The 27606-nt window shown below is 42.0% G+C and overlaps 1 protein-coding gene across 2 annotated transcripts in view; it reads right to left on the bottom strand.

The window, feature by feature from the left end:
- EXOC6B (exocyst complex component 6B) overlaps nucleotides 1-27606 on the bottom strand; it is a 449074-nt gene that overhangs the window by 347635 nt on the left and 73833 nt on the right. For both annotated transcript variants that reach the window (XM_084627625.1, XM_084627626.1), the window contains exons 3-6: nucleotides 25215-25262; nucleotides 21028-21118; nucleotides 20879-20924; nucleotides 17201-17405 (exon numbers count right to left, since the gene is read on the bottom strand). In XM_084627625.1, coding sequence (XP_084483751.1) covers nucleotides 17201-17405; nucleotides 20879-20924; nucleotides 21028-21118; nucleotides 25215-25262 — 390 coding nt within the window. The remainder of the gene's footprint in view (nucleotides 1-17200; nucleotides 17406-20878; nucleotides 20925-21027; nucleotides 21119-25214; nucleotides 25263-27606) is intronic.

Here is a 27606-nt window from a genome sequence, read left to right as displayed (position 1 = left end):
GATTTCCTACTGCAAATTCCCACTGACAATAGAAATTATAGGCAAAATAGCCCTCATTAGTATAAAGCCAGAGTCCAAAGTGAATTCAGGAAAACATCAGCTGCAGTAGGGGGGAGGCAAGTTGTAAAACATAAGATCATATTTGTAAAAATTGCATTTGTGCCTCCCAGCAGTGAATTAATTGGTGCGATGAATGTACCCTCTTTTCGGATGAAACAAAGAATCCTGGATTAATGTCACTGGAAGAATGACTGGAGTGATCAACTGAGTGAAGTGGCCAAATTGTCTCACGTTGTTTCCTATCAATCAGTCCACAAGCATCAGAGGAGCTTGATCAGTAACTACCAGGAGTAACATTATCAAATGTGCCTAAGTGACTTCAATGCCTAAATCCTAGTCCCAAAAGTGATTTAGGCATTTAAGAGCCTAAATCTCACTGGAAGTTCATAGGATTTAGGCACTTACATCACTGTGGCAATTTTCAAAACTTTTCCCCTTACTTTTCTTCTCTACCACTGACCTTCAGTCTTACCATACGAAAGAGCTAAAATGGGGCGGGAGGGAGAGGGGGAGAAGCCAACTAAGAAAAAATTCACCAGCACTGGTGGCAGTTGGTATGATGGGTTGGATCACAGAAACCTCCTGGGAGCTGCCACCTGATGTGCCAAGATGACTTCTGCTCCTGCTTTCCTGCCCTGTCAGCTTAGGACTTCAGTGCCCTGCTGGGTTTGAGCCAGACCCACTAGCGTGCTGCAAACCAGACCCGGGTCTGAACCACGTCCCTTCAAAGCTGTAGGCTTAACTGAAAGCAGCTTACATAAGTGTTCCTGTCTTTAACACTCAGATGCCCAACTCCCAATGGGGTCCAAACCCTAAATAAATCTGTTTTACCCTGTATAAAATTTATACAGGGTAAACTCAAACTGTTCGCCCTCTAGAACACTGATAGAGAGATATGCACAGCTGTTTGCCCCCCCACCCCAAGTATTAATACATATTCTGGGTTAATTAATAAGCAAAAAGTGATTTTATTAAATACAGAAAGTAGGATTTAAGTGGTTCCAAGTAGTAACAGACAGAACAAAGTGAATTACCAAGCAAAATAAAATAAAACCCGCAAGTCTATGTCTAATCAAACTGAATACAGATAAAAACCTCACCAGTTCCAGTAAGCTCTTTTACAGACTAGCCTCCTTCTAGTCTGGGTCCAGCAAGCACTCACACCCCCTGTAGTTACTGTCCTTTGTTCCAGTTTCTTTCAGGTATCCTTGGGGGTGGAGAGGCTATCTCCTTAGCTAGCTGAAGAAAAAATGGAGGAGTCTCCCATGGGCTTAAATAGACTCTCTCTTGTGGGTGGAGACCCCCTCCTCTCTCCTATGCAAAGTCCAGCCCCAGGATGGAGTTATGGAGTTACCTGGGCAAGTCAATGTCCATTCATAACTCACAGTTTTTACAGGCAGAAGCCATTGCCCACTAGGTATCTTGAATGTCTCCAGGAAGACTTCTTATGTGGACTGGAGCATTCCAAGATGCATTGTTTCTTAAGTGCTTCTTGATTGGGCACTTAACTTTGCGAATCCTTTCGCCAGGAACTGACCAAACGCTCTACTAAGGTTATTTAGAAATTAAGCCAGTACACAGCCAATATTCATAATTTCGAATACAAAAAATGATACATGCATACAAATAGGATTAACAGATTCAGTAGATCATAACCTTTACATAGATATGTTACATGGCATATGTAACATAGAACATATTCCAGTTATGTCATATATATTCTTAAGCATATTTCCACAAAGCCTTATGGGGGGCACCATCACAGTGGGTTCCTAGATTAAGGCCACAAGGCCCCACTGTGATAATCTAGTCTTACGTCCTACATAACAGGCCATAGAACTTCCCCAAAATAACTCCTGTTTGAACTAGAGCAGATCCTTTAGAAAAATATCCACTCTTGATTTTAAAATTGCCCATGATGGAGAATCCACCACAACCCTTGGTAAATTGTTCCAGTGGTTAAGCAGGAGTTCAGTGATGGTTCTATAGTAGCTTTTCCCCTGTAAAGACAAGCTCTAACCCTGTTAAAATGTCATCCTCCTTGTCCATTTGTGCCTACTGTAGATTCAATACAACAGGCAGTCTAAATTCAAGCAAGGCACAGAACTAATAGGAGGCTTCTTATAAGTCAGGATAGATATCACATAGCGCTTGTGCTGTGTCCGGTAACTCAATGCCTAGATTTAGTCATCTCTAGTCATTCCTTGTTTTCACAACAGCTAAATTCATGCACAATTTTTAAGAGGAAAAAACATCTAAAAAACACACACACACCCCCAAAAAAAAAAAAAAAACTGAGGCTCTCGCCACTGACCCCACTCACTTGTTACTGCGAATCAGTCATCTCACCAAACGGACACTAAGCCACAATCAAAAAAATTAACTGACAAAGAGAAAAAAGAGACCCCCTCCCCCAAATCTTCATTACATAAAAACTTTAAAAAGCTCATGGGTGATACAGAAATCATTCTTGAGGTTACATATGACATTAAAATCATGTTACTGCCACATGATTTCTGCACCCAAATGAACTTCCCAATTTAAGAGCATCAGAGGTTTGGGAGTGATTTATTTGTATTCTTCCTACCCGTACAGTATTTACAAAAGGCCATGCAGAAAGAGCTATTTCCAGCAAGGAACGGATCTATCCATTGCACAGCACTACGTTCTTTGGGGAGAACTGTATGAAACAGGACCTCACTGCAGCGATGGAAAGAGCCATTGTTTGTGCACGCACGATTCTGGAAACACATCTCATTTGTGACAAGGACATCAGAAGAAGAACCACCACCACACCACCTACAGGCTAGATCTTCGGCTGGTATAACCTGGGGTAGCTCCTCAATTTCAATGAATCTATACACGAATGGCCCTACACTTGGGCTTAAGGATTGGATTTTATCAGTGAAAGTTGAGAAACCTTGATTTCACCATACACACAAACCAGCCAAAAATGTTTCCATCGATATAAATCAAAATTTATAGCTAGGCAAAGAAAATTCTACTTGGGAACTTATTAGAGCCTGATTTAAGGCTATTTACTTTGGATATTTTGACATATGATGTTGCCACTGTGTTTACTGGTCAGAAAGCTTTAACTTTTTGAACCTCAACATCTATTGTCTTTAAAGAATTATTGTTTGACCTCTCCATTTCCCACAACTGTGAAAATTCAAATAATTACAAATAAAAAAATTGCTTAAAAATAAACAGATATTATCCACAGAAATTGTATAAATCAATGTGAATTCTGTCATGCCTACCCACACTTAAGTCCCTAAGGCTTGTTACCCAGAAATACCCTTTTATTACTGTGTTCTGTGGATTCATTCCTCTTTATGCTTCTGATCAATGGCACAGAACTTTCACATTTTCCACCAGTTCCTGTATAGGAGTAATCGGGTGGTCTTTCACTGTAACCCTCACTCTCCTCACCCCTCCCCCACCTTTCAGTCTGCCCCCTTTACATGTTTTGTCATCAGTTAAATTTACAGTACAAGATCTTTGGAGCTTTTTCTATGTCCTCTGTGAAGCATCAACATAATATGGGTGTCAGTTCCTCTATACTGGTAAAAAGAGTAGACCCAAGGTTAATTCTCTATGGGGATAAAGCTGCCTTCTGCATGCCTTTGGCACATGTTGGATGCAGTATGCTTGGTTGTGTGTTATACATATGTAACATCGACAGACCCCAGTCATCGGCGGGTGGGAACAAACCTGGGATCTCTGGAACTTAGTGCATGAGCCTCTGCTGCATGAGCTAAAAGCCATATATCCCTTAGCTAAGGCTGTAGAGCAGACTCAATCTCTCTCTCTAAGTGGTCTCCGTGCCACTACATAGGACAGAACATCACACCCAGGTGGTGTGTGGGTTACACATACACATCCGGGTAGTTACATTTCCTTAGATTCAAATACCATGAAAGCTGGTCCAGAAACACTTTTCCCATGTCACTCTCCTCCAATCCAGATGGCTTGTGGCAGATGCCCACTGTAGTTACTCCCTTTGTTTTTCACTTCTTGTATCGTTAAACCAAAATATTTCACTATCACACTTTCCATTGTAAAATTAAATCTCAATCTCAGAGTAAATCTCTGACGGAGTACTATACCTCTCCCCGCTGAAAAGAGGTCTGAAGTACTTACGAATAACAATGCTACTGAAAAACAAGCTGCGTGCCCTAGAAGCAAATGGTCTGATCTGATGTTGAATCACCAAGTAGACTCGAAGTCAAAGCTTCATTTGTAAAACGGGGATAATATTTTCTAACCTCACAGGGATATGAATATTTAAGTACTATGCAAGTACTGAGTATTATCGTATATCTTATGGCCCAAGCAATGACAGCACATCAAAAGCTCTATCCTTCCCTGTTTTCCGACTTACCACTTACCTTCTGAAGCTGAGAATGTGTTATACTCTAGAACACTGAGGATTTCTCCTTCCACCAATGCTATATATTCCATGGACCAAATTCAAACCTGCCTTAAAAAGAGAACTACACCTGCACACCAGCGCTTGATTTAGTCCCAAGCTTGATTTAGTCCCTTCCTTTTATTTCCTAGTCACTATTTAATAGGAAATGTCCACAGCACTCTGCAAGCAAAACCAAGAGCCTGCTACTGAGTGGTACTCCTGAGCAGTATGTCCCTTTCTCTACAACGCATAAAAAGATATAGGAGTGAGTCCCACCTACGACCGCTAACAAATCATTGAAAAGCCTGACTTGCCTAAAACTAGGTTCTCTGTACTTTTATTGTTTGGTTGGTTTAAAATAAAAGCCTCTGACAAAAGTTAAAAAAAAAAAAGAAGAGCTAACAATCTATGTCAGGCAAGTAAAATATAAGAGAAAAGTTTAGGTGAAGGAAGCAGGCTGGGATCCGAAATGGGCCATAAGGAGGTATTTGTTTGAGGAGAAGAAAGCCAGTTGGTACCCAGTAAGTGGGAAAGTGATCCAAGCATAAGGAAGGGCACATGAGAGAGAAAAGAGCTAAAGTAAGAGACACACACAGGAAGCAGTTAGACAAGATTTCCCTTGTTTCTAACCTCCAGTGCACATAATAAATACCTGGCCTTTCAATCCCAAGAATGGATTTCAAATGGCCCAGCAAAGCCCAAAAGAGTTCATCTCACTAGTCTATGGTACTGCATTAATGATGATACTCTTATATTGCCTGCCACCATTCCCTCTCTCTCGTCCTGAGAGAGGTTTTGATTCCCCATAAAAATAAACCCATGAGATATCTACAAAAATTAATAAAGTGCGGTTATCAGAGACTTTGCATTTCAATTATCAACCGCATTCAAAGGCTGCAATGCTTGGGTGACTCCTGAATTCAAAAAACACAATCATGTGTCTGATGAAGACATTCTTACCCCTCATCAGCCTTCTCTAATCTCCCATCCAACTGGAGAGGGGCAAGATTTAATGTAAACTGAAGTGATTGTTCAATAATAAAAAAAATAGAACACTGGTCTAAATTTACTATGTATGTGAATTTAAAAAGTATGTCAGGAGACTTAAATGGCCTGAATTTGTCAGCAAAAATTTTTTTTTAAATTAAAACAAACTCAAAAACTTGGTTTGCTGAAGGATTTCACTTTTTTTTTATCACACACACCCCATTTGTAATTTGTATAGTAGTGTCATACAAAGTGTGCTCAATGAGTTAGAGGCTCTGGCGACTGCTCCCTTAAAATTGATCATTAAGATCCATTGTAAAGTGTAATAGTCCCTTAATATGTTCTATTTTAACTCATTTCCTCCTCATTAGCACACCAGATTCCAGAATTTCCCAATTTGAAATTTCCCAATTTCAAATGCTCTTTTGTTGAGTTTTAGAGGGTGCACCTTTCCATATTACTTGTCATCTGCTCAAATCTCACATACTGAAAAGGGCATATCTCAAATCTCACATACTGAAAAGGGTCAGTAACTGTGAACACCTCCAAAAGTCACATAGCAAAGATGGTGACCCGGGGGGTGTTATGTATAGCGGACAACATGCAGCCAGAGGAGCTATCTTTCAGATGAATCATAAAACATAAGTCTTGCCCACTGGTGGTCATTATAGATCCCATGCTCAGACCAAACTCCAACGTAAAGTCTTTAAAACAAACCTCTGCAGTTTTGAGTGGATACAAAATTCTAGGCACGTCTGGGATCTATCCCTGACATTGAGAAAGACTTGCTGCGTGATCTCAGACAAGTCACTTAACCAGTCTGTACCTTACTTCCCCCATTTGCAAGTAAAATTACTGGTCATCCATCTTTGTAAATTGTTAACTTCTGCAGAAGAGGAGTTCCATATTCATGCACCGTACTACATATTCTGCTGCCCTACTACATTAACATGGGCTCCCAGAGCCTTATCAACTTTACTTCTAATATCTACTGTCAGCCTTGGTACAAAAAGAAAAGGAGGACTTGTGGCACCTTAGAGACTAACCAATTTATTAGAGCATAAGCTTTCGTGAGCTACAGCTCACTTCCTCAGATGCATATCGTGGAAACTGCAGTTTCCACGATATGCATCTGAGGAAGTGAGCTGTAGCTCACGAAAGCTTATGCTCTAATAAATTGGTTAGTCTCTAAGGTGCCACAAGTCCTCCTTTTCTTTTTGCAAATACAGACTAACACGGCTGCTACTCTGAAGCCTTGGTACAGTGACTAGAATATCTACCAGTTACAGACAGTAAAGGGAAGTTGCAACATACACACAATACAAGCACCTAATACTGAAAACTTTTAAAGGGACTTTTTAAAATAATTAAAGGTTGATTAATTTGCGAAACTCTTAAATGTTATTACATTAACACTTAGGAGAGACCAACCAAGACTGGAGCCCTATTGTCCGAGGCACTGAGATAGTGCTCCAGCAATGAAGTGATATATATATAAACTGAACAGTACCCTTTAGCTGACTTCAGTGTGGTATCCACGATACCCCATATAACTACAGTCCTCTGGCACAATAAGTAGGCACAAGGTAAGTTAAAGATGGCTGGTTTCAATTTGATATTTCTCTGCTTTTGTTAGCCTTTTTTAGTGTAGCTTGAATGTTATGACAGTTGGAGGATGAAAGATTTATTCTGAGAAACATCCCTGGGTTTCAGGAGTTTAAAAAAAACTAAAAAGCAACTATAGGAAAAGCTGGTCCAGCAACTATAGGGCTGCCCTATAATTAAACTTTTGAGTTTACTTATGAATGATGTAGCCACATCTCTGACCAGTTCCACAGAGTAGCCTAGCATGCTACAGGAATACTATAGTCCCTGTGGCCATTAGTCACAGATACACGGAACTAAACAAACTCTGTGATTTAGCAGTTTAATTTTTGAAGTCATAAAAATTTCAGAAGAATCCCCATTAGTTAATAAAATTTCTATAAAGTATAAATGTTAAACACAGACTTAAAGGCACAGAGTTCCTCTTAAATAAACAGAAAAACATTCCATGGAAAGCCAGGAAACGTTAGAATAAAAGTTCTTTTATGATAATAAGCATATTTGTGTTAAAATCTTGTGATGTGGGGAAAAGCACAGGAAAGCATAAAGACCTCAAACAACACACATCATGGGAACAGAAACATGCTTATGTCGGCAAATGTACCTACCACCATCTCCACTGCATGGCCCACATGTGCCGTTTGCCTCCACCTCCACTGAAATCCTCATCCATTCCTTCATCTCCTTCCTCCTTGGCCTTTAGCTTCCCCAGGTCCCAGTTCACCAGACTCCAAGCCTGGTCAGAATGCTGCAGCCTATCTCCTCACATGTACAAGGAAGCCCTCCCGCATCACATCTACTTTCGGCCAACCCCATTGGCTCTTCCATTCATTTCAGGATCCACTTAAAAATCGTTCTTAAAATCTTCCCTTTAGTTATTCCAACTCTCTCTGCTTGTGTCCCTGTGCCATCTATTCTTGTAGCACTGGTCTCCTGTTTGGTTCTCCACACAATCCCCCTACTGTCAATGCAAGAGTCTTCTCCTCTGCATCTCCTGCTATCCTGAAAAGTCTTTTGGCATCTTCCTACTTCATCTCTTTTTCAATCTCAATTCTAAACAGACCTTTCCCTGTCTCAGCTATTTGTGTAAGCTCGAAAGCATCTTAGGTACAATTTTTATGAAAGAGCCCACTGTTTGGAAGGTATTACACACCAATATTTTTGCCTCTGTTTTGGATGAAAATAATGCTCATGAGAGAGTTATACAGACAGGCAGGCTAGTATCAACACTAGAGCTCACACATCTGCTACTTGCACAGCTTAGCCAATGTACCTGTCCTAACTTGCAATAGTATCCAATCCTTTACTGGCTGTGTGCGCCTAATGCAGAGATGGCCAGCCACGAGAGTCCGGTTAATCACTGGAACATACCAGGGATGTGGTGGATTCTCAAACACCTGTTGTCTTGAAAGAAAAGATATTTAGAGTCCACAGTGTTTTTCAACAGTTTCCAACAATTTTAAAGAGAAACTATAAACCTTTGAAGATCTCACCCTGACTGTAACAGAATGTGTAGACAGTATTTGGAGGAAGACACTTTATTGAATCTCTCCTAGGAAATTTTCTGATTAATTATACAGTGAATGGCAAGTGCTAAATGATCAGCTCAGTCAGTCGTAAAATGGTTGGAATGCAATTTTATATGTCAAATCTTAATGAAGTAGCAGCCTAAGATTAGAAGGAAAAATTAAAGATGAAATAAAAATGAATATTTCTTTTCACACAGGCATTTTGTACTGAAATAAAATGTAAAGTCTGTTTATTTTCTCAAGCTATTTCTAATAGGCTTGAGAAGAGGCGATTTTATGATGGCTTGACAGTTTAAAAAATATTAATCCATTAAATTAGTCTCTCTCTGTCTGCACACACGTGCACTACATAGTTAACAAAAATATTTTAAGTCTTCTCAAACTTGTGTGTTTTAAAATGGCATCTTTCGATTAAACAGCTGTTAACAGTAAAATAATCTACTACAGAAAGACATCATGCTGTTTCACTGCTTCCTTGTCAATCCCCTTCCTATATGTCTGCTTCATGAACCTGCCTCTTGTCACAAGCCTAGACTGCAACAGGGACTGTCTTCATAGCATTTGTTTGAACAGCAGCTGGCACAAGAGGGTCCCCAAAGATACTAGTTTAATACAAACAACAACAACAGTATCCAGACTAAGTTTCTACTGCAGTTATAGTATTTCAGAAAATTAGTTCCAAGTTACCAAATTACCCAGATGGGGAAAAACAAGAGTGAAATTAGAATAGCAAAACAAAATAGCTAGTCTGACATTGCGCCATCACTAGGTGACCTGGCTGGTCCTTTTAACAGAGTTTTTCCACTTTAAAGTTACTCTGCTTTTGTCAGACTATACATTATTTAAATTTATTGTCTTTTTTGTGCTTGTTAAAGAAAACATCTGGCATGGGACAAGATTAAAGCATTCAGTGGACACACTGAAACCTGAGGAATACTTTATCAGTGCTCGGCCATGTCTGTAAAACAAGGTCCCATAGTAATAAGCACGACACGGGGATCTTACGAGCACATTAAGAACTAACCTCAAACTTGGCATTGGCGTATGCAGCCCACGTGGCAGGGGATCCTAAGACTGAAACAAGGCAAGCACGAAAGGCAAAGTACAAGCAACGACCTTTGGAATAGATCTGCTCTTGCCAAGAGTCTGACACACAGTAGAGCGGGGACATTCTCCGCACAATGCATTCAGAGACGTACAGTTAAATCTAATTTACTATAAAATATACATACAAAGAAAAAACAACTTCCATATGTGTTACAGAAGATTACACAAAGTTTAAAAATCTTGGGGATGATGATAATTAAAAACACTGCACAAAATGCATTTCTTAACATTTTTCCCGGGCCATCGAAAGGCCAACAATCAGCATCTGGAGTTCTAGCAGCAGTCTGAGAAAATGTCATTCTATCCCCCTTTCCAGAGAGGAATTGCTTTGCTCATTTGGCTCAGGATGGTGTGCATGTGTTTACATTTAAAACGAAGCACTGGGACATAGCAGGATTTCCCAATAATACTGAAATTGCCACATGCCACGTCTCAACTTATCACCATCAATTCAAATAAATTAACTGACAAGAACGTCCTCAGATGTTTGGAAATATGTCAGCCATTGTGAAAGCAACCCAAAACAGAAAGCTGAATAGATTCACACTAGGTCCCAACCAGCCTCAGATCAGGGTTCTGAAAACCAGCTAACCCTTTATTCAGTGGTTCTCAACCTATTTCCCACTGTGGGCCGCATCCAGTACTACCTGTATGGCCCTGAGGATGTCACATGGGCCGCAGCTTATGCTGATTGTGCCGCAAGTGGCCCACAGGCCACAGGTTGAGAACCACTGATTAGTAGCACCCTATACAACAAGTCATCCTCTTGGAATCACATATGTTAGTTACTATTCAACCTAAGGGCATCCCAGTGTCAACCCAAATCTGTAAAAATTCAAGACTACTGAGGAGATATTTCAAACTTACAAAGTTCTTATCATCCAGGGCACGTAAATATTAGTTTTCCATGATCATCATGGCAAACGGCAGGCAAGCAAGTAAATTTCTGCCTGGGCTGGTAAATACTCACGCCAATTCTGCAATTGCTATCTATCACATTTAAATATTTGGCAAAGTATTGTGTACAGTAATGTTGCTATTTACATTAAACAATAAATGAATGTGTCATTTACCTTCCACCATTTAGGTGTGCTATTATTTGATATTCCCAGACAAAAACTCTGTAAAGAAGCAGTTAAGGCTGAGAGAACACATCAGTAATTTAAAGTAAAAACCATACAGGGATGTTTGTACCTCAAAACTAAGCATTATAAATCCAGGGAATTCAGAGTTCAGATGAAATTTAAAAGAAATCTAAACGTATTAGGGTACAGAAATGCCATGTTTGAATGTCTTAACAACCTTAACTTCAACCTGTAATGATACCACGAATAACTCTACAATTATAATTAATTAATGTATATTAGCAATTGTGGTCTCTGATTAAATGGTTTTTAAAAGAAGTTAGAAAAATATGAAAGAAATCTGACGTCTATCCTGACATTTTCCTTTTAAACAGCAAGTGTAACATTATGATAGCAGCATATATGCAGATACACTTTAGTGATCTTTGTCCAAATCTTAGCAAGCAATGAAGTGCTCGATTATATATAAAAAGGGTAAAGCCTAGTACAAAGCAATTTCAGAAAAAGATGCAGTCAGGAGATCTGTATTCTATTCTCAGATCTGCAAATGGTACTTGTCCAGTGTCTCTCAATATAATATAATTTTTATCAGTTTCTTGCTTACTTGCTTTTCCCACAGGGCTGTTACGAGGCAGTGTTTGAAAGTGCCTTGTGTTCCTCAGATGAATGACATCAAGGAAGTGTAAACTATTGTGTGAAAAGACATTGCACTCCTATCTAACACAGATTAATATTGATTATATCTCAACAGATTTTTAAGAGAGTATATTCATTCATTTGCGTGGCTGATGTGTTTTACCACTTTCTAGGAATACATACCCCCAAGTCACATGTTACACCACCTCAAAGATGTCAAAAAATGTTATGGGTCTATATTTTCACCATACAATTGTTATATCTGGCTTGAAATAATAGGATCTGTGGCTAAAACAATTAAATATCACCTTAAAAAAATATGACCAGAATACCAGCACATTTAGACTCGTAACAAGAGTTCACTACCTTCTCAACATAAACTGTGACAATTCATCCTACAGATGCTATGAAAAATATGCTTGTTTCCATCTGTCTCTTTGAAAAGCAGGCTGAATGTTTTTGGCCGTCCAGACATAAACTTTATCCGATAATGACTTTTGGATTGGTTATTTTTGGCCCCCTATGTCAAAACGCGCACATTGCTCACACTGGATACTTAGCATGCAGCACCATTTTAAGCGACCTCTTTCACACGCCTGAAATGTTTCCGATGTTAAGCTATATAAAACAAATACATACTGGATATCATCAAGTGTTAATAAGATGTAATGCATTCCCAACACCTCTATAACTCAGATCTTAAAAAAACAGGTTCATGGGGCCAAAGTCCAAAGCAAGTTCAACACCGAGACTCTTTCATCTGCATAAGTGCTATATATTTAGTAACAATGTTTGAGGCAGCAAAGATTCCCATGGGATAACAGGTAATAAGGTTCAGAGTTAACACACACACACGGCAAAGGAATTAAAAATCAGTTTCTCAATGGAGCAACACAAAAGTCTCCCAGTTCCTTCGTAAGACTGACCCCAGGAACTATGACTTGACTTCACCCCCACTGTCAGTTTCCTGTCCAACAGAGGGAGCCAAAGAACTCCCAGTATCTTTGAATGCCAGCCAGAGACATAGCTACAGCTTCCTGTGTTCCAAGACAGATCATTCCGAGTATCACAAAATGAAATTCTCAGCTCTCGTCATCATTGGCCTCAGATTCGTAATGCTACAAAAACATCATTTCCTTCACCATCGTATCAAACTCTTTCTGCTCCCCACTGGCAAAATCAGAGAGTTGAACAGAATTTATGCTATGCTCATTTAACCCGAATGCATAGGCCCTATCGCAGCCCACTAGAACTGCCAATCACTGTTCAACACTCCCAGGCCAGATATTATTACGGAGTGACTATCAATCAGAAACCGAACAGATTAAGCAAAAGATATAGTGATGCAAGAAGTGGTGTTGTAAGTCAGCAGGGGGAGCTCTTTCCTTCAGTTCCATCAATATGATGTGAAGGGACACTGTGCTGCTGGCAACACAAAATTTAGGTCCCTGGTCATTTTTGATCACTAAAGATCACATGGCACTTTTTGCCAGAGTAAACCCAATGCACTGGTCAAATTCCAACTTCCCTTGCAGTGTCAATTGGAAGTGGCATTCTTCGCATCATTTCCTAAGGTGCTTTGTAGTGCTGTTGTGTGTTTAAAAACAAACAGAAGGCCCCAACCCAGAGACAGATGCACTTCAGCAGCGGATGAAGCAAGCCCTGTTTTACAGTTTGCATCTTAGTTTAATAAGCCTGCAGAAATCTTTGGGATCCTTTTGTACAAAAGGTGTTTTAGAAATGGAAGCTGGCAGTACAGCATATTCAAGATTTCTAAATATTTTCTACTTAGTGAGTCATGCTGTCATATCTCCTCTGTCCAATAGTCTGTTTCGCTTAGCATTTTATTAACATCTGCCTAGAAGAAAAAAAAATTCCTTCTTAAACTTTTCCCCAAGTAACCAAAAGATACTCAACAGATCCTGTGCAGCCTCAAAAGGGTCACTGGGAAAAAAACCTGTAATCCAAAGTAATGCAATTCAGTTCAGAAGCCTTTAAGACCAAAGGGGTGGTGGATGAACAGGAAGGCAGCATAAGATCAAGCACTATTGACGCACATGAGGCAGTGATCAGAGAGAAAAATCTTCAAAGGGGGCAAAAGAGACAGCAGTGCTTAGTGAAGCCCAGATCCAGGGGGTAACCATAACAATAGCCAAGAGACTTTAACTAGGGCTGAAGATCGAATCAGAGAGCTAAGGGTGAAGAAGCCAGAGGCAACAGGGTTGCATGGGTCTGTCACAGCTCCCGTCAAGAGCACCCCTAGTCTTGGGCACTCTTCACATCGCTGTGAGGGGATCCAGCCACAGAATCCCGGAGGGACTTAAGCCTCTGGAGTCTAAACAAAGCCCAAGTCCTGCCCCTAGATATAGTCTCAAGGCACAAACGCTCTGTCTAGTATGCTCCTTATGAGAGCTGCAACCTCACTATATATGGCCCAGTCCATGGAACCAGTGCTGACTCCTCAGGCTCACCACACAGCTCAACCACACCCTCCCCCAGAATCCCAGCCCTGTGGATATTCTGGGCCCACAGTTCACCTGTTCAAGGGCACATGAATAGCGTAACACAGCACAGACTTTGCAGAGGGTTCTAACACCATTGCTCTTTACTTAATTGTATGAGAAATACACAGCTCTATACTAAAATAATAAACCCCATATGCATTTCTCTGCCTTAGTTTCCTCCAGAGTATTCTTTGGGATGGGGAGAGGGTCCACAGGAGCCATCCAGGTTCTCTCTGTTGTGGTGCACAGCTTGTATTCTGAAACATGGAGCCTTCTCCGCGCAGCACACTTTCTCTGACCTTGCTGGTCCATCCCCATCTTCTCTCCTGCCCCTTGTTTCCAGTGCGGCTTATCTGGTCTCTCCTCCCGCCCACCGCAAGAGACCCCTTTAAAACTCCAGCTTTGTCACCTTTGTCTCTGTCTGGTTTAGGAATTTTCCACTCTCTCCTCTTCCCTCCCCCAAAACAAGCTGAAGGAAGTATCTTTGCCCAGCTTCAGCCAACCTATTGTCTTTAAGGGGTTCCACCTGTTGACATCAAATGATACATCGGCTGCATGTCTGTCACAGAGGTAACAGATTCTGTGACTTTCTGTGACCTCCATGACTTTTGCAGCGGCCCGTGCGACTGGCTCCAGGGGAGCAGCAGCAGTTTGGGTGTGGAAGAGGGTTCAGGGCTGGGGAAAGGGTTGGGATACAGGGCAGCACTTACCTAGGGGGTCTCCCCAGAATTGGCAGGCATGTCCCTGCAGGTCCTAGACAGAGGGGCCAGTGGGCTCTGTGCATTGCCCCTGCCTGCAGGTACCACCCCCGCCGCACCCATTGGCTGCAGTTCCCAGCCAATGGGAGCTGCAGAGCCAGTGCTCATGGTGGGCGCAGAGGCCCCCTGGCCTTCCCTCCCCCTAGGAGCTGCAAAGATATGCCTGCAGCTTCTGGGCAGCTGGGTAGGGAGCCTGCAAGCCCCTCCAACCCTCCTCCCCAGCACTAGCAGGGGTCCCGGGCCACACACACACACTCTGCACTCGCGGTGCCCCCAGACCACACCCCCAGAATCCCCCAGCCCAAGTTTTAGTCAGGGGTATATAGTACAAGCCATGGACAGGTCATGGGCCAGGCAGCAAACAAAAATTCACAGCCTGTGACCTGTCCATGACTTTTACTAAAAATACCCATGATTAAAATGTAGCCTTAATCATTATCCCTGGCCTGGCAGGGATGTGACAGCCTTGTCAGCAAGGGTGGAATCTACATACATCCAGGGGCATCCTATGATACAGCAATTTCATAATAACTTCATCATATCAATCAAAACTCTTAAGTTGTACAGGCAGATTCCCCAAGTCATCACAGGGTCATCAACATACAAGTTGAAGGAACCAAGACTGAGGGAGGAACAGAAAGCAAGGCACACATCTAACTCATACACGAAAGAGGACAGTGATGGATAATAACTACCGGGAGGGGAAGAGGATTGGAGAAAAGAGAGATTATGTGTAGTTTGAAAAGACTGAAGGTGGAAGAAAGAAGTGTTGGAAGTAACAGGAGGAACAGCGTGTGAGAGAGAGGAGGAGACCCCACCATGAGAAAGGCTGTACCAGATGGGAAGTGCCAAGTTTCAGTGAGTGCAAGGAGATGGAGGGATATGAGACACAGATCAGAAGCTGCAGCATATATGTTTGAGGTGGCCCAGCCACTCCACTGGAAGTGGCAGAAATGAAAGCGGAGGTGGTGAGGATGAGACTAGTCCATGTGTGGGAGGAGAGAGGGTGCAGGTGAAGGCTAGGGCAGGGTAATAAGTGTCCTCGCCAGAGATGGAGAGACAGCAGAGGAGGAAGCAATGTGGGATGTGGATATGCGAGGATGAAAAGATGGATTCATCAGACTCTTACTCTGCCTACCTATTCCGAGGAGAAAACAGGTGTACGTGTGCACCTCTCCCCTGTGTCACCTCTGCCCACAAGACACCAATGCATACTGCTATGAGCTTTCAATATGCATTAACTAGCCTCACCCCTGCCCCCAATGTCACAACGACAAACAACACTGGAAACTAAAACAATCAGACAGAACATCTGCAAGCCCTTATGTTCCAACAATTAGCAAGCCTCCTTAGCTGGACATGGAGCGTATTTGAAGAACAGCACATTCCCTTCATTAGTTGGACCCCAAAAAACGACTGAAAATGATTACTTCTTTCCACGCACACAGCAAAGAATGACCTTTCAAGAAACTGGGTTGACTTTCATGGCCAGAAAAAAAAAAAAAGTCTTTCCATAAACAATTAGTCCTCTAGTAACTGTTAGCATCAGGTAAATTCAGAACAGTTAATAAGACCAATTTAAATACCAAGAGACAAAAAAACCACTTTCCAGACATTGTTACTATGTGTGTCTGAGTCTGACAGGAGGAGATGATCAGAGCCATTTTCTTTGCAGATTCAGAGATGCTAACTTGACTTAACGTAAGTACTAGGTAGAATGGAAAAAGTTTGCTATCCATTATTCCCAAAGTAATGGAGCTCAGAGTAGAAAGCCTATTCTATATTCTGTTACAGGAGGGTTTTTGAACAAGGACAACAACACAGCAAACACAACATGAAGGAAACCAATTAATGGAAAAGATTGTAGAAAGAATGACATTTAGAAGACAAAGAAAAAATCATTGAGAAGTTTTAAAGAATAGTGAGAAAAGTGGTATTTCCTTGCTGTAACTAGTTTTGGGGTTTTTTTAATACACATTTATGTACAATTAACCAGGGATCGCTTTCAAAGTCAATGCAATGGCAAGGTATTTGTAAAACATATAGTGTAAAAATGTACCTACTATTTTGAAGGAGCTCAGGATGCAGAAACAAAAGCATATTGCATGCTAATGTTTTACACTGACCATGGGAAATTGACACTGGCTCTTTCAGCTCTGTAATTTTTCACTACGCACAGCACAGCAGCACAAATGCCATGTTACATTGCTAAATGGGAGATCTGGATTATACAACGCACCCCGGCCTCCTCGACTTTGGGCTACTAGAAGTCTAGGGCAAAGTACAGAAAAACATGTCAGCGCTTTGCAGTTGCATCAGAAACAGAAAACAGACACCCCTAGCAGCTGTAGAATAAAGGATCATTCAGTTTCATATGGCAACACTTATTTAATAGTTAAAGCAGTTTTTGAAACATTGAACTACAAATGTTAAATACTCTAGCATAGAAAAGGACAGTTAAAACTGAACAGGCATGCTAAGCTTAACAGTAGAATGCAACACAAGACCCTACCTGTTTCATCGCTGTCTCTCCAATCTTGTCAGAGTGCTTACGAATGCTCTCCAGAAAGTCTTTGAGGTCTGACATGGAAACATCTTTTATCTCTTCACGCAGTTTAGGGATATTATCCACCATGATCTTGCAGAAGCGGTAGTGGCTCACCTGTGGCAGGTATGTATGCTCAAGGTGCTCTAATGTCTTCAATGCAGGGTAATGTCTGGGAAGAGTGTAAATCAGACTCAGAAATATACAAGACTATTCTGCTGTTCCACTTGACATCAGAGGATGATGGCAATAAATTAGCACTTCTATATACCCTGGATCTCAAAACACTGTACAGAAGTACACATACCTCAATGCTCCTGTACAATATAAGGGAGAATTATTCTCACATTTGCAATTAGATAAACTGAGGTTTAGCAAGGTTAAAGTGTGGACATACTCTGAGAAGTGACTGTGTAAAATGGCTCTGCTTTACTAAAGAGATGTCTGTCTTGTGCCCATTGAGAGTCGGATCTGGCTACCTGTCTAATGATTTCAATATTGCCAAGCACTGTTAAAAGCTTCCCATCCTAGAAGTGGCTGCATTTAAGTGGCGGATCAAGTAATTCCTATATATCCCTTACATACCGCACAGGGGTGCCGTAAGGCACAGCATTTGAAACGCACTTTGAAATCCCTGGCTAAAAGGCGCCATAGGAATGGAAACTGTTATTCGTACCCAGCTTCATTTATTTATTTTACTATAGTGCCAGAGGCCCCCATGAGAATCGAGATTAAGTGCTGCTTGGGATACAACGACCGTCGTTGGCCCAGAGAGCTTTGCTCTGATGCTGTTACTTCCATTCCTAGGTACTTCATATTTGAGCATGAATTCACATTTACATAGCACTCACCTTCCATCCAAAAGGACTAAGCTACGCTAGCTGATCGTGAACGTAACAGATCTGACGAAGGGAAAACCATCAGAACATTGGTCCACCTAGCCCAGTATCCTGTCTCCAAAAGTGACTGACACCAGATGCTTCAGAGGGAATGAATAGACCACAGCAATTTATCGACTGATCCATCCAGTCGTCCAGTCCCAGCACGTAAACCTTGACTATGGAGCTGTTAGCGATATCTCTGAAAAATTATTTTGATCATCACTAACATGTCTCTAGGGTAAAATAAGGCAACCATAACAGGACACAGTTTTGGAGAGGTAATGCAGAATACTATGCCCAAAGGGAAAAGCTGAGGAGGTGAAAATTTAAGTAGGTACACAGCAGAGATGAAATTTGGCCAGGAGAACGAGAGTAAAAAACCCCAACTCAAGCAAAATACGTGCTTAGGCATAAAATATGCACTACCATGTCACTTAAAAAAATAACACTCAAATCTCTTTTCAAAACAATAGTTATGTAAACAGAGAGTCAAGTCGGGGAAATTATTTTAACTAAAAATTGAAAGGACCATTAAGAGCAGCAGTCACACGGTTTAACCTTGTAACATGGGGCACTATTTATATTACAGTGGGGTACAAAAAGCTATTTACAATAAAATGTAATCCCCTCTGGAGAGAGAAACTTAAGAGTGGATGGAAAGCCAGAGCTTAAACTGGAGGAATAAACACACATTGGGGTTTTGTTATATTTTAGGATATTGTTTATTGAAGTAGAAGATGCTAAAATGTGGCCTGCAGAGACAGTGTGTGTTCACTGATGAGGTCTACGACTGCCTGCCGAAAACAAAGTCTAAAATATCTGGAGCAGGGAGTAAGTGCAGAGGCCAGTGATTCTTATTAATGAAGTAATGCAGCTTTAGCCCCACAGTCCTTGGTGAGTTCTTAGCACAAGCAAGGCTTCCAACTGTGTTCTGCTCTCTCGGACAAGAACAGCGGCGCCTCAACCCACTTCAGAAATCTGATATTTTTTTATCTAACAACATTTGACATGAGGTTATCTTTCACCCCAAATGATCCCAAAGTGCTTAACAAGCTACATGCACAGAGGGATCATTTCACCAATGAAATGCAAATGCTTTTGGGGTGAAAGGATGGCAGTCAGGTACACAGATGGGCAAGAAGGCATTTTTGGCCAAGAATATTGCCCTGGTGATCTCTCATGTACAAACCCAGAGCAGAAAGGATCTCATACTTCACTCTCTTGTCTAAACTGGCCACATACAATTTAGTGAGACTTTACTGGCATAAAGAGCTGTGCAAGTGTTACCAAAGAGGACATCCCTCAGCTGTCAGCCAGTGGTTGGAAAAATCCCCTTAGAGCCGTACACTGTTTTGGGGGTTTGTCAGCAGTCTGTCTGTCAGCAGTGTTGAATCCTAATGCAGTGACAGGTTCGTGCATCAAGCAATATCTCCACCATCCCTCTTTTTCTCCCAGGCTCAGGTACAATTTTTCCTCATCACTTTGTGAGACTAATGAGTCCTGATCACCTGAGGAAATCTCTCTCGCTTCCTTGTATTTTGGACACTGGAGAAGGAAGTGTTGGGTCTCATTCTCTCCTGTCCTGTGGGTTGCACAGTCAATCCTCTCTCCGTCTGGACTGTACTTTGCTCTTCGTTTCCAGCATGTCACACATAGTAAACCAACTGAGACTGGGTATTCAAACCTGAAGTTTACACTACCAACCCATCCCCTATGGGCTATCAAGAAAAAAGACAGGAGGAGACAGCTGCAAAAAGGGCAAGTTTTGCTGCTTTAGTAAATGGAGCCATCAAATCCAGACAAAAACTAAGTGTTCAGATTTTACTTAAATATGGCCCTCAATAATAATTTCTGTACAAGTCAAAATGAATCAATCAAAAGAAAAATTGAAGTGATTCTCAGAATCAGTTCATGGAAACACTATATAGAATGAGGGAATCATATGGCATATGAATTCCTTTCAGTTCACACCACTGCGATCAGATCCAGCTTCCCTCCCCTCCCCCCCCCCAAACACACACACACACACCCCCCATAATAGCTACGAATCCCAGCTACAACTAACATTTTAATGAACATCTCATCGGTCAACAGATAAGCCCCTCACCAATGCTATACACATAGTCAAAAATGGACAAACTAGTAGGCTACTTTATACCATGCTCAGACATACTAATGGGGAAAACCCCTTACTGAACAGCTAAATAACTAACTCTAACTTCTAAGCTCTAACTTCCCCCATTCTAGTCTGACTTTCAGGTGCGACGCGTATCAATTTATGCAAGGCTCTGGGGGCTCCAGAAGCACAGGGGCTGATAGTATTTGTTGGGTAAAGGAATGAGGGGGGAGGCGTTTCATGTCTAGTCAGCTATTTCTGGTTTGCAGCAACTGCTAGTTCAATGTTTTTTATGTGACTGAATGGTGAGCCTAGGATAGGGATTTTGTGTGTGTGTGTCAAATTGAAACATATAAATAAAAATGTACGTTACTATGAACCTATTCTCTAGAAAAACCTGGTATATGAGGAAAGATTATACATTGTTACAACTACTATTCTAATCTGCACCTGCATTTGGATTAGACTGATGAAAGGATAAGCAGAAGTGTGGTTTGAGAGCTACTAATGAGAAATTAGATAGTTTCGAAGCTGAGCAAACTGCAGTATAGATCTCTCAACTCCTGAGAACCTCTTTGTTGAGTTTAACTTAGACCTCCAGATTGGTGCTTTGTGATTCTTCAATATGCATCAGTCTGTAAAATTTACCTTTTAGATTTCATTTGCTCTCTCAGTTTGCTGTACATCTCCAGAACTGGGGAGAAAAGAAAAAAGATAGATACATTAAAGAAAAAATATATTAAATTAAATCTAGATGAAACTGTACAAGTAGCAATGATCAATTTCAGATTCCTCACCAGGAAGACACAATGTTAGTTTATCAACGGTAGCAGAAATATTTCTCTGTTGTAGTCGACATTGCTTCAGCTCTTCCATTGCTACTACCAACTTAAAGAGAAGAAAATTAAATTAAATTACGCCAACAGTGGTAAACAAACAGCTTGTATGTACATCTCTATGGTGTACTCATCTCTCAGCAAGGTCCCCACAGTAGGTCTACAACAATACCTGCTAAGAGCGCTAAGGAACTCATTATTCACTCATGGAGTAGGGAAGAATTTCGAACCCACAGGAAGTTACTAAGCAAAGTTCTATGTCTGTGTAATGCAGTAGGTTAGACTGGCTCATTGTGATCCCTTTTGGAAACAATCTATGAACTGTACTCCACTCCACATATGCAAAACAGTATGGTCCCCCTCCTAGCATAACGAAAGCAAGACTTTATGGATGCACAGGAGCCAGCAAACAGAGCTGTAAACAGGGGAGTTTGAGTGGGAGTTCTATTAGAGGAGAAGGGAGGAAGCAAACCCCCGGTTCTTAGGGGCAGAAAGTGAGGTTTTTTGTGGGTAGTGTGTTTGTTCTGTTATGTGTGGGGGTCTTTTTTTTCCCCTTTTTCAGTTTGTAGAGGCTGGTAGGGGGCAGCGTGCTGTGAGAGAAGCAGAGCCCTGATTAGGGGGCCTATAAAAGCAGCCAAACAGCCAGCCAGTGGCAGAGGTGCAGCAACACAGGAGCCAGCGAACACAGGTGTAAACAAGGGAGTTTGAAAGGGGAGGTGGGGGAAGGAGTGTGTGTGGTGTTCTGATTTTGTTTTGGTGTTTGTTTGCGGTTTTGGTTGTTAAGAACATAAGAACAGCCATACTGGGTCAGACCAAAGGTCCATCCAGCCCAGTAGCCTGTCTACCGCCAGTGGCCAATGCCAGGTGTCCCAGAGGGAGTGAACCTCACAGGTAATGATCAAGTGATCTCTCTCCTGCCATCCATCTCCACCCTGTGACAAACAGAGGCTAGGGACACCATTCCTTACCCATCCTGGCTAATAGCCATTATTGGACTTAACCTCCAGGAATTTACTAGTTCTCTTTTAAACCCTGTTATAGTCCTAGCCTTCACAACCTCCTCAGGCAAGGAGTTCCACAGGTTCACTGTGCGCAGCGTGAAGCAGAACTTCTTTTTATTTGCTTTAAACCTGCTGCCCATTAATTTCATTGGGTGGCCCCTAGTTCTTATATTATGGGAACAAGTAAATAACTTCTCTTTATTCACTTTCTCCACACCACTCATGATTTTATAGACTCTATCATATTCCCCCTTAGTCTCCTCTTTTCCAAGATGAAAAGTCCTAGCTTCTTTAATCTCTCCTGATATGGGACCTGTTCCAAACCCCTAATCATTTTAGGTGCCCTTTTCTGAACCTTTTCTAATGCCAGTATATCTTTTTTGAGATGATGGGACCACATCTGTACGCAGTATTCAAGATGTGGGCGTACCACGGATTTATATAAGGGCAATAAGATATTCTCCGTCTTATTCTCCATCCTTTTTTAATGATTCCTAACATCCCATTTGCTTTTTTGACTGCTGCTGCACACTGCATGGACGTCTTCAGAGAACTATCCACGATGACTCCAAGATCTTTCTCCTGATTAGTTGTAGCTAAATTAGTCCCCATCATATTGTATGTATAGTTGGGGGTATTTTTTCCAATGTGCATCACTGTACATTTATCCACATTAAATTTCATTTGCCATTTTGTTGCCCAATCACTTAGTTTTGTGAGATCTTTTTGAAGTTCTTCACAGTCAGCTTTGGTCTTAACTATTTGAGCAGTTTAGTATCATCTGCAAACTTTAACACCTCACTGTTTACCCCTTTCTCCAGATCATTTATGAATAAGTTGAATAGGATCGGTCCTAGAACTAACCCTTGGGGAACAACACTAGTTCCCCCTCTCCATTCTGAAAATTTATCATTTATTCCTATCCTTTGTTCCCTGTCTTTTAACCGGCTCTCAATCCATGAAAGGATCTTCCCTCTTATCCCATGACAACTTAATTTACGTAAGAGCCTTTGGTGAGGGACCTTGTCAAAGGCTTTCTGGAAATCTAAGTACACTATGTCCACTGGATCCCCCTTGTCCACATGTTGGTTGACCCCTTCAAAGAACTTTAATAGATTAGTAAGACATGATTTCCTTTTACAGAAACCATGCTGATATTTGCTCAACAATTTATGTTCTTCTATGTGTCTGACAATTTTATTCTTTACTATTGTTTCAACTAATTTGCCCGGTACTGACAGACTTATCGATCTGTAATTGCCAAGATCACCTCTAGAGCTCTTTTTAAATATTGGTGTTATATTAGCTATCTTCCAGTCATTTTTTTCTTTTTGGGGTTCTTGGGGATTTTTGGTTTTCCTCTTTGGTTGGTTGGTTGGTGTTATGGAAGTGGTTTGAGTCTGTTTTTCCCATAAGGTTTGCCGGTTCTAATCTCTGTTAGAAGCATCAGTTCCACCCCCCTCACCCAGAAACAGATTATCTCTCCACACACTTTGCCAGTGGTTGTCAAATTTTAAATGGCCAAAGTATCACGGCCTCCACCACTTCCTGTGGGAGACTAGTCCTCACTCCAATAGGTCTTTTTCTTTTCCTTCTATGTAGGTTCTTATACTGCGTTCACCCATTGTCTATCTTTGCACCTTTCAGTAGTACATCAAGAAACGGAAGTAACGTGTCATGTGTTTGTTTTCTCATCCTCTGCCCAAGGGGAGAAGTGTGTATAGGGGAGTGTTTTGCGTTGGATTTCCTTTTTTTTTAAACACACACACACACACACACACACACACAGAGTTATACATTTATGTTAGAGTAATGAGGGCAAAGAAATGCCCCTTGCACTTAGCTCCTGAGGGAGTTCATTTCAGTGTCTTGGGCTGACACCCAAGAGAAGCTCTGTCTCTCACAGAGAAGAGCTTTACCCTTATTGTAGTGAGTTCCATTGTGACCGAAGAGCAGAGCTGTTGGCCATGGTCTTCCTCCCATATGCAGAGCCTCTTTCTTTCCTGATATCAAGTCTAACTTTTCCTTTTCTTAATCATATCCCTTTATTCTCCTAGCTATGCCTCCCTGGATCAGCCTAAATAATCTCCCCCATTCCTTGGTGTTTACCCCATTCAGACTCTTGTACACTGATGTCGTCTCGGCCGTCACTAAGTTATTACTTGGCTATCTCAATCTCTTCCAGAGCCAGTCCTACGGATGCATGAACAGTGCACTCGCCAGCAGTACACTGTTGGGGGTCACAGTTTTTCAAAACACTGATATTTACCACAGGGAACTATCCAACATTGGCAGGAAGATGGAATAGGTCTTTTCCACATCTTAAGCCCATAAGCCAAAGTACTTACTTTGAAAGTACTGGCAATAAAGTGAATTTCTCTGTGAACTAGAAAGATGGAAGAGGAGAGAAGAGCAGAAGATTTCTATGGGAGTAAGGAACAAGTGGTGAGAGTCCCTCCAGGAGGACAAGATGATGAGTTGCAGGAATAGGCATTTCTAGACACTTCTCAGATAGTATATATATATGCACACAACTGGCACTTATCTTTCTTCATATATCAGTGCCTCTAGCTCACTGACCACTTGTGTTGCTATCCAACAATTTCCCTTCAATTTCTCAATATCCCTTTAGTTTTAAGATGTAGAAGACTGAATGCAGTTAAAGGGGAAAATCACATCCAAAACATACAGAGTTTCACTTGCTCCATGGTTCGATGCCTCCACATATGCAGCTGAAGACCGCACTGACTTTTACTGCTGCCGTACTGCTCTGCAAACTGGGAGCCTGATCCTTCAGTGTTTATTGACACTAGTTAGGGGTGAAGGATTGAGCCCACTGTTTGTCCATTATCACTTCAAAGTCTTCCTGCTTTCCAGGTTCCCCCCCATTGAGTTTTAATCCACGAATTATGGAAAGGGATAGTCACTTCATACACATCCCCATTACATTTACTGAAAATTAGGTACAGATATCACAAGTATTATACAGATTTAACACTATGGTCACACAAGTGATCACTAGTATTGCCCACACAGCTGTGGAGTTCTGAAACTACAAGTCTCTGCAATCTATCAGTATTATAATACATTAAAATATTCAAAGCAAATAGATCATATAAGGGAGGCATTTAAAAATACAGGGCTTACTTCCTTCCCCTCACTCTGCAGTTTTCTATTCGTGTCTGTCACTTGATGCTGTGGGAGGAAATGGGAAAAAAAAACATATTAATTTTAAAATTTACATGTAATCAAGAGGTTTTTTGGTTGCTTGCACAAGAACCTTTACTGGGGGTTTCACCAGCTTCCATGCAATTTCTTACAATTTTCTTCTGCACCCCCTAAAATAGATGAGGTTAATTTGTTTTTTTGTTCATCAAAAGGCATTCAGTGGATTTTCTGACATAAGGAAAGATCCGAAGAGTAGCACAGGTGATATGAAGGTGGACGTGGAAGAGTTTCTTGCCAGTTACTAGACACCAGTGGAAAACAGCAAGGGGTAACACGGCTAGATGCCACCTTTGAAAAGCTGTGCCCCCCAGCACAATATTCTGCAATTGTTATTCATGTAAAGTAGTACCTCCCTCCTTGAATTCCATTCTGTATGAGTAAAGGAGGCATAATCTGGTCCCTAAGTCAAATGCATTTTTTGTCAGCAAGTGAATGGCTTCTTAAAAACTGAATATCAATTAGCTCACTTGTTTCATAATACAGTTTATATGAACTGTTCAAAGTAGTTAACATGGATTTATCCATTTCTCCCCTTCCCTGTCAACATGGTACCTGCTCTTGAAACAGAGATGTTCAATCCTGCAAAGTCTAAATTCTGTGGATCAACAGTTAAGAAGTTTATAATTATAAAGGGCACTGTGCTTGCTCCTGTACAACACACAGAAATTAAGATAGTTCCCGCCCCAAAGACCTTCCAAACTAAGTGGTTTACATATTGTAAACAGGGCTGGCTGCCTCCCATGGATGCCTGTGTAGCACAAGGTCAAACTACAGGGAGCCTGCCTCAGTTTCCCCTCTTGGACTGGTCAAATAAATTTCATTTCAGGCTTTATTCTTGGTCAGAAATTATCCCTCACTGGGGACTGAGCTCATTAATATAAAATAACTTGCAAATAAAATTCAATCCCCAAAACAAAGTCCATTCATAAGTCCACACAACAAAAGGTTTCTCTTCCTCCACCCAGAATATGCTCCGTGGAGCCTTTGCCATCCTTCCCCGGCTTGGTCAGGTTTTTTTCCAGGCCTCTCTGCCCTGGAGAGCCTCTCTCTCTGCAGACACTATCACAGCTTCCTGAGCTTCCTCCCTCATTGCAGCCACCTGCTGCACTGTATAGGGAATTATCCAATTCACCCCAGGTGAACTGGATAATTCTGTCATCAGGGTTCACTAGCCCAAGCTCTTCAGCCCTTAAGGGGCAAACCACCCTATTACACATATTCTTTGGACAGGGAGGAAAAACTGACCAAAAAGAATTTTGGTAGCATACACATTCGAGCTTAGCAGCAGATCAGTGCAATACTGTGTGCCTGCAAGCTTCCATTGGATTTCAGCTTCTTGTTCAGCTCTCTCATTATTGAATTTTAAAAACTAATCCATAACTTAAAAAAATTACTTGAATTCATTGGATTTTATAGAAAAGCAGCAAGAGGCAAGATCACAGCACCCTGAGCCGCCACAGAGAACAAAAAAACATAGTGGATTATAAGAGCAAGCAGCCCACCCTCATCACCTCTATTTCCAGCAGAAGAGAAGCTGAGCTTATACCCCTGGGTGGGCAAACTTTCTGGCTCAAGGGCCACATCTGGGTATGGAACTTGTATAGTGGGCCGTGAATGCTCACAAAATTGGAGGTTGGGGTGCAGGAGAGGGTGAGGGCTCCAGCTGAGGGTGTGGGCTCTGGGGTGGGGCCAGAAATGAGGAGTTCAGGGCATGGGAGGGGGCTCCAGGCTGGGGGCAAGGGGTTGGGGTACAGGGGAGTGAGGGCTCCAGCTGGTGGTGCAGGCTCTGGAATGGGGCTGAGGATGAGGGGTTGTGGGTGCAGTAGGGTGCTTTGGGCTGGGGATGCGGGGGAGTGAGGGCTCCGGCTGGGGGTGCGAGCTCTGGGGTGGAGCTGAGGATGAGGGGTTGTGGGTGCAGTAGGGTGCTTTGGGCTGGGACTGAGGGATTTGGAGGGCGGGAGGGGGATCAAGGCTGGGGTAGGGGGTTGGGGTGCAGGCTCCGGGTGATGCTTACCTCAAGCAGCTCCCAAAAGCAGCAGCAGCATGCCCCCCCTCCAGCTCCTACACGTGGGCGCGGCCAGGCAACTCCACGCACTGCCCAGTCTCCACGCACCGCGGTTCCTGGCCAATGGGAGCTGCGGGGGTGGAGCTTGGGGCCAGAGCGGGGACATGTCACTGCTTCTGGGAGCCACATGGAGTGGGGAAAACCCCCAACCCCACTCCCCAGCTGGAGTGCCGGAGCAGGGCAAGCCAAGGACCCCGCTCCCAAGCGGGACCTGGAGGGCCGGATTAAAACGTCTGGAGGGCCGGA

The sequence above is a fragment of the Lepidochelys olivacea genome, assembly GCF_965140295.1.
Source record: "Lepidochelys olivacea isolate rLepOli2 genome assembly, chromosome: 4".
NCBI classification, from domain to species: domain Eukaryota; kingdom Metazoa; phylum Chordata; order Testudines; family Cheloniidae; genus Lepidochelys; species Lepidochelys olivacea.
The sequence above is the reverse complement of the archived record's forward strand: the minus strand, read 5'-3'. Positions and strand labels throughout refer to the sequence as shown.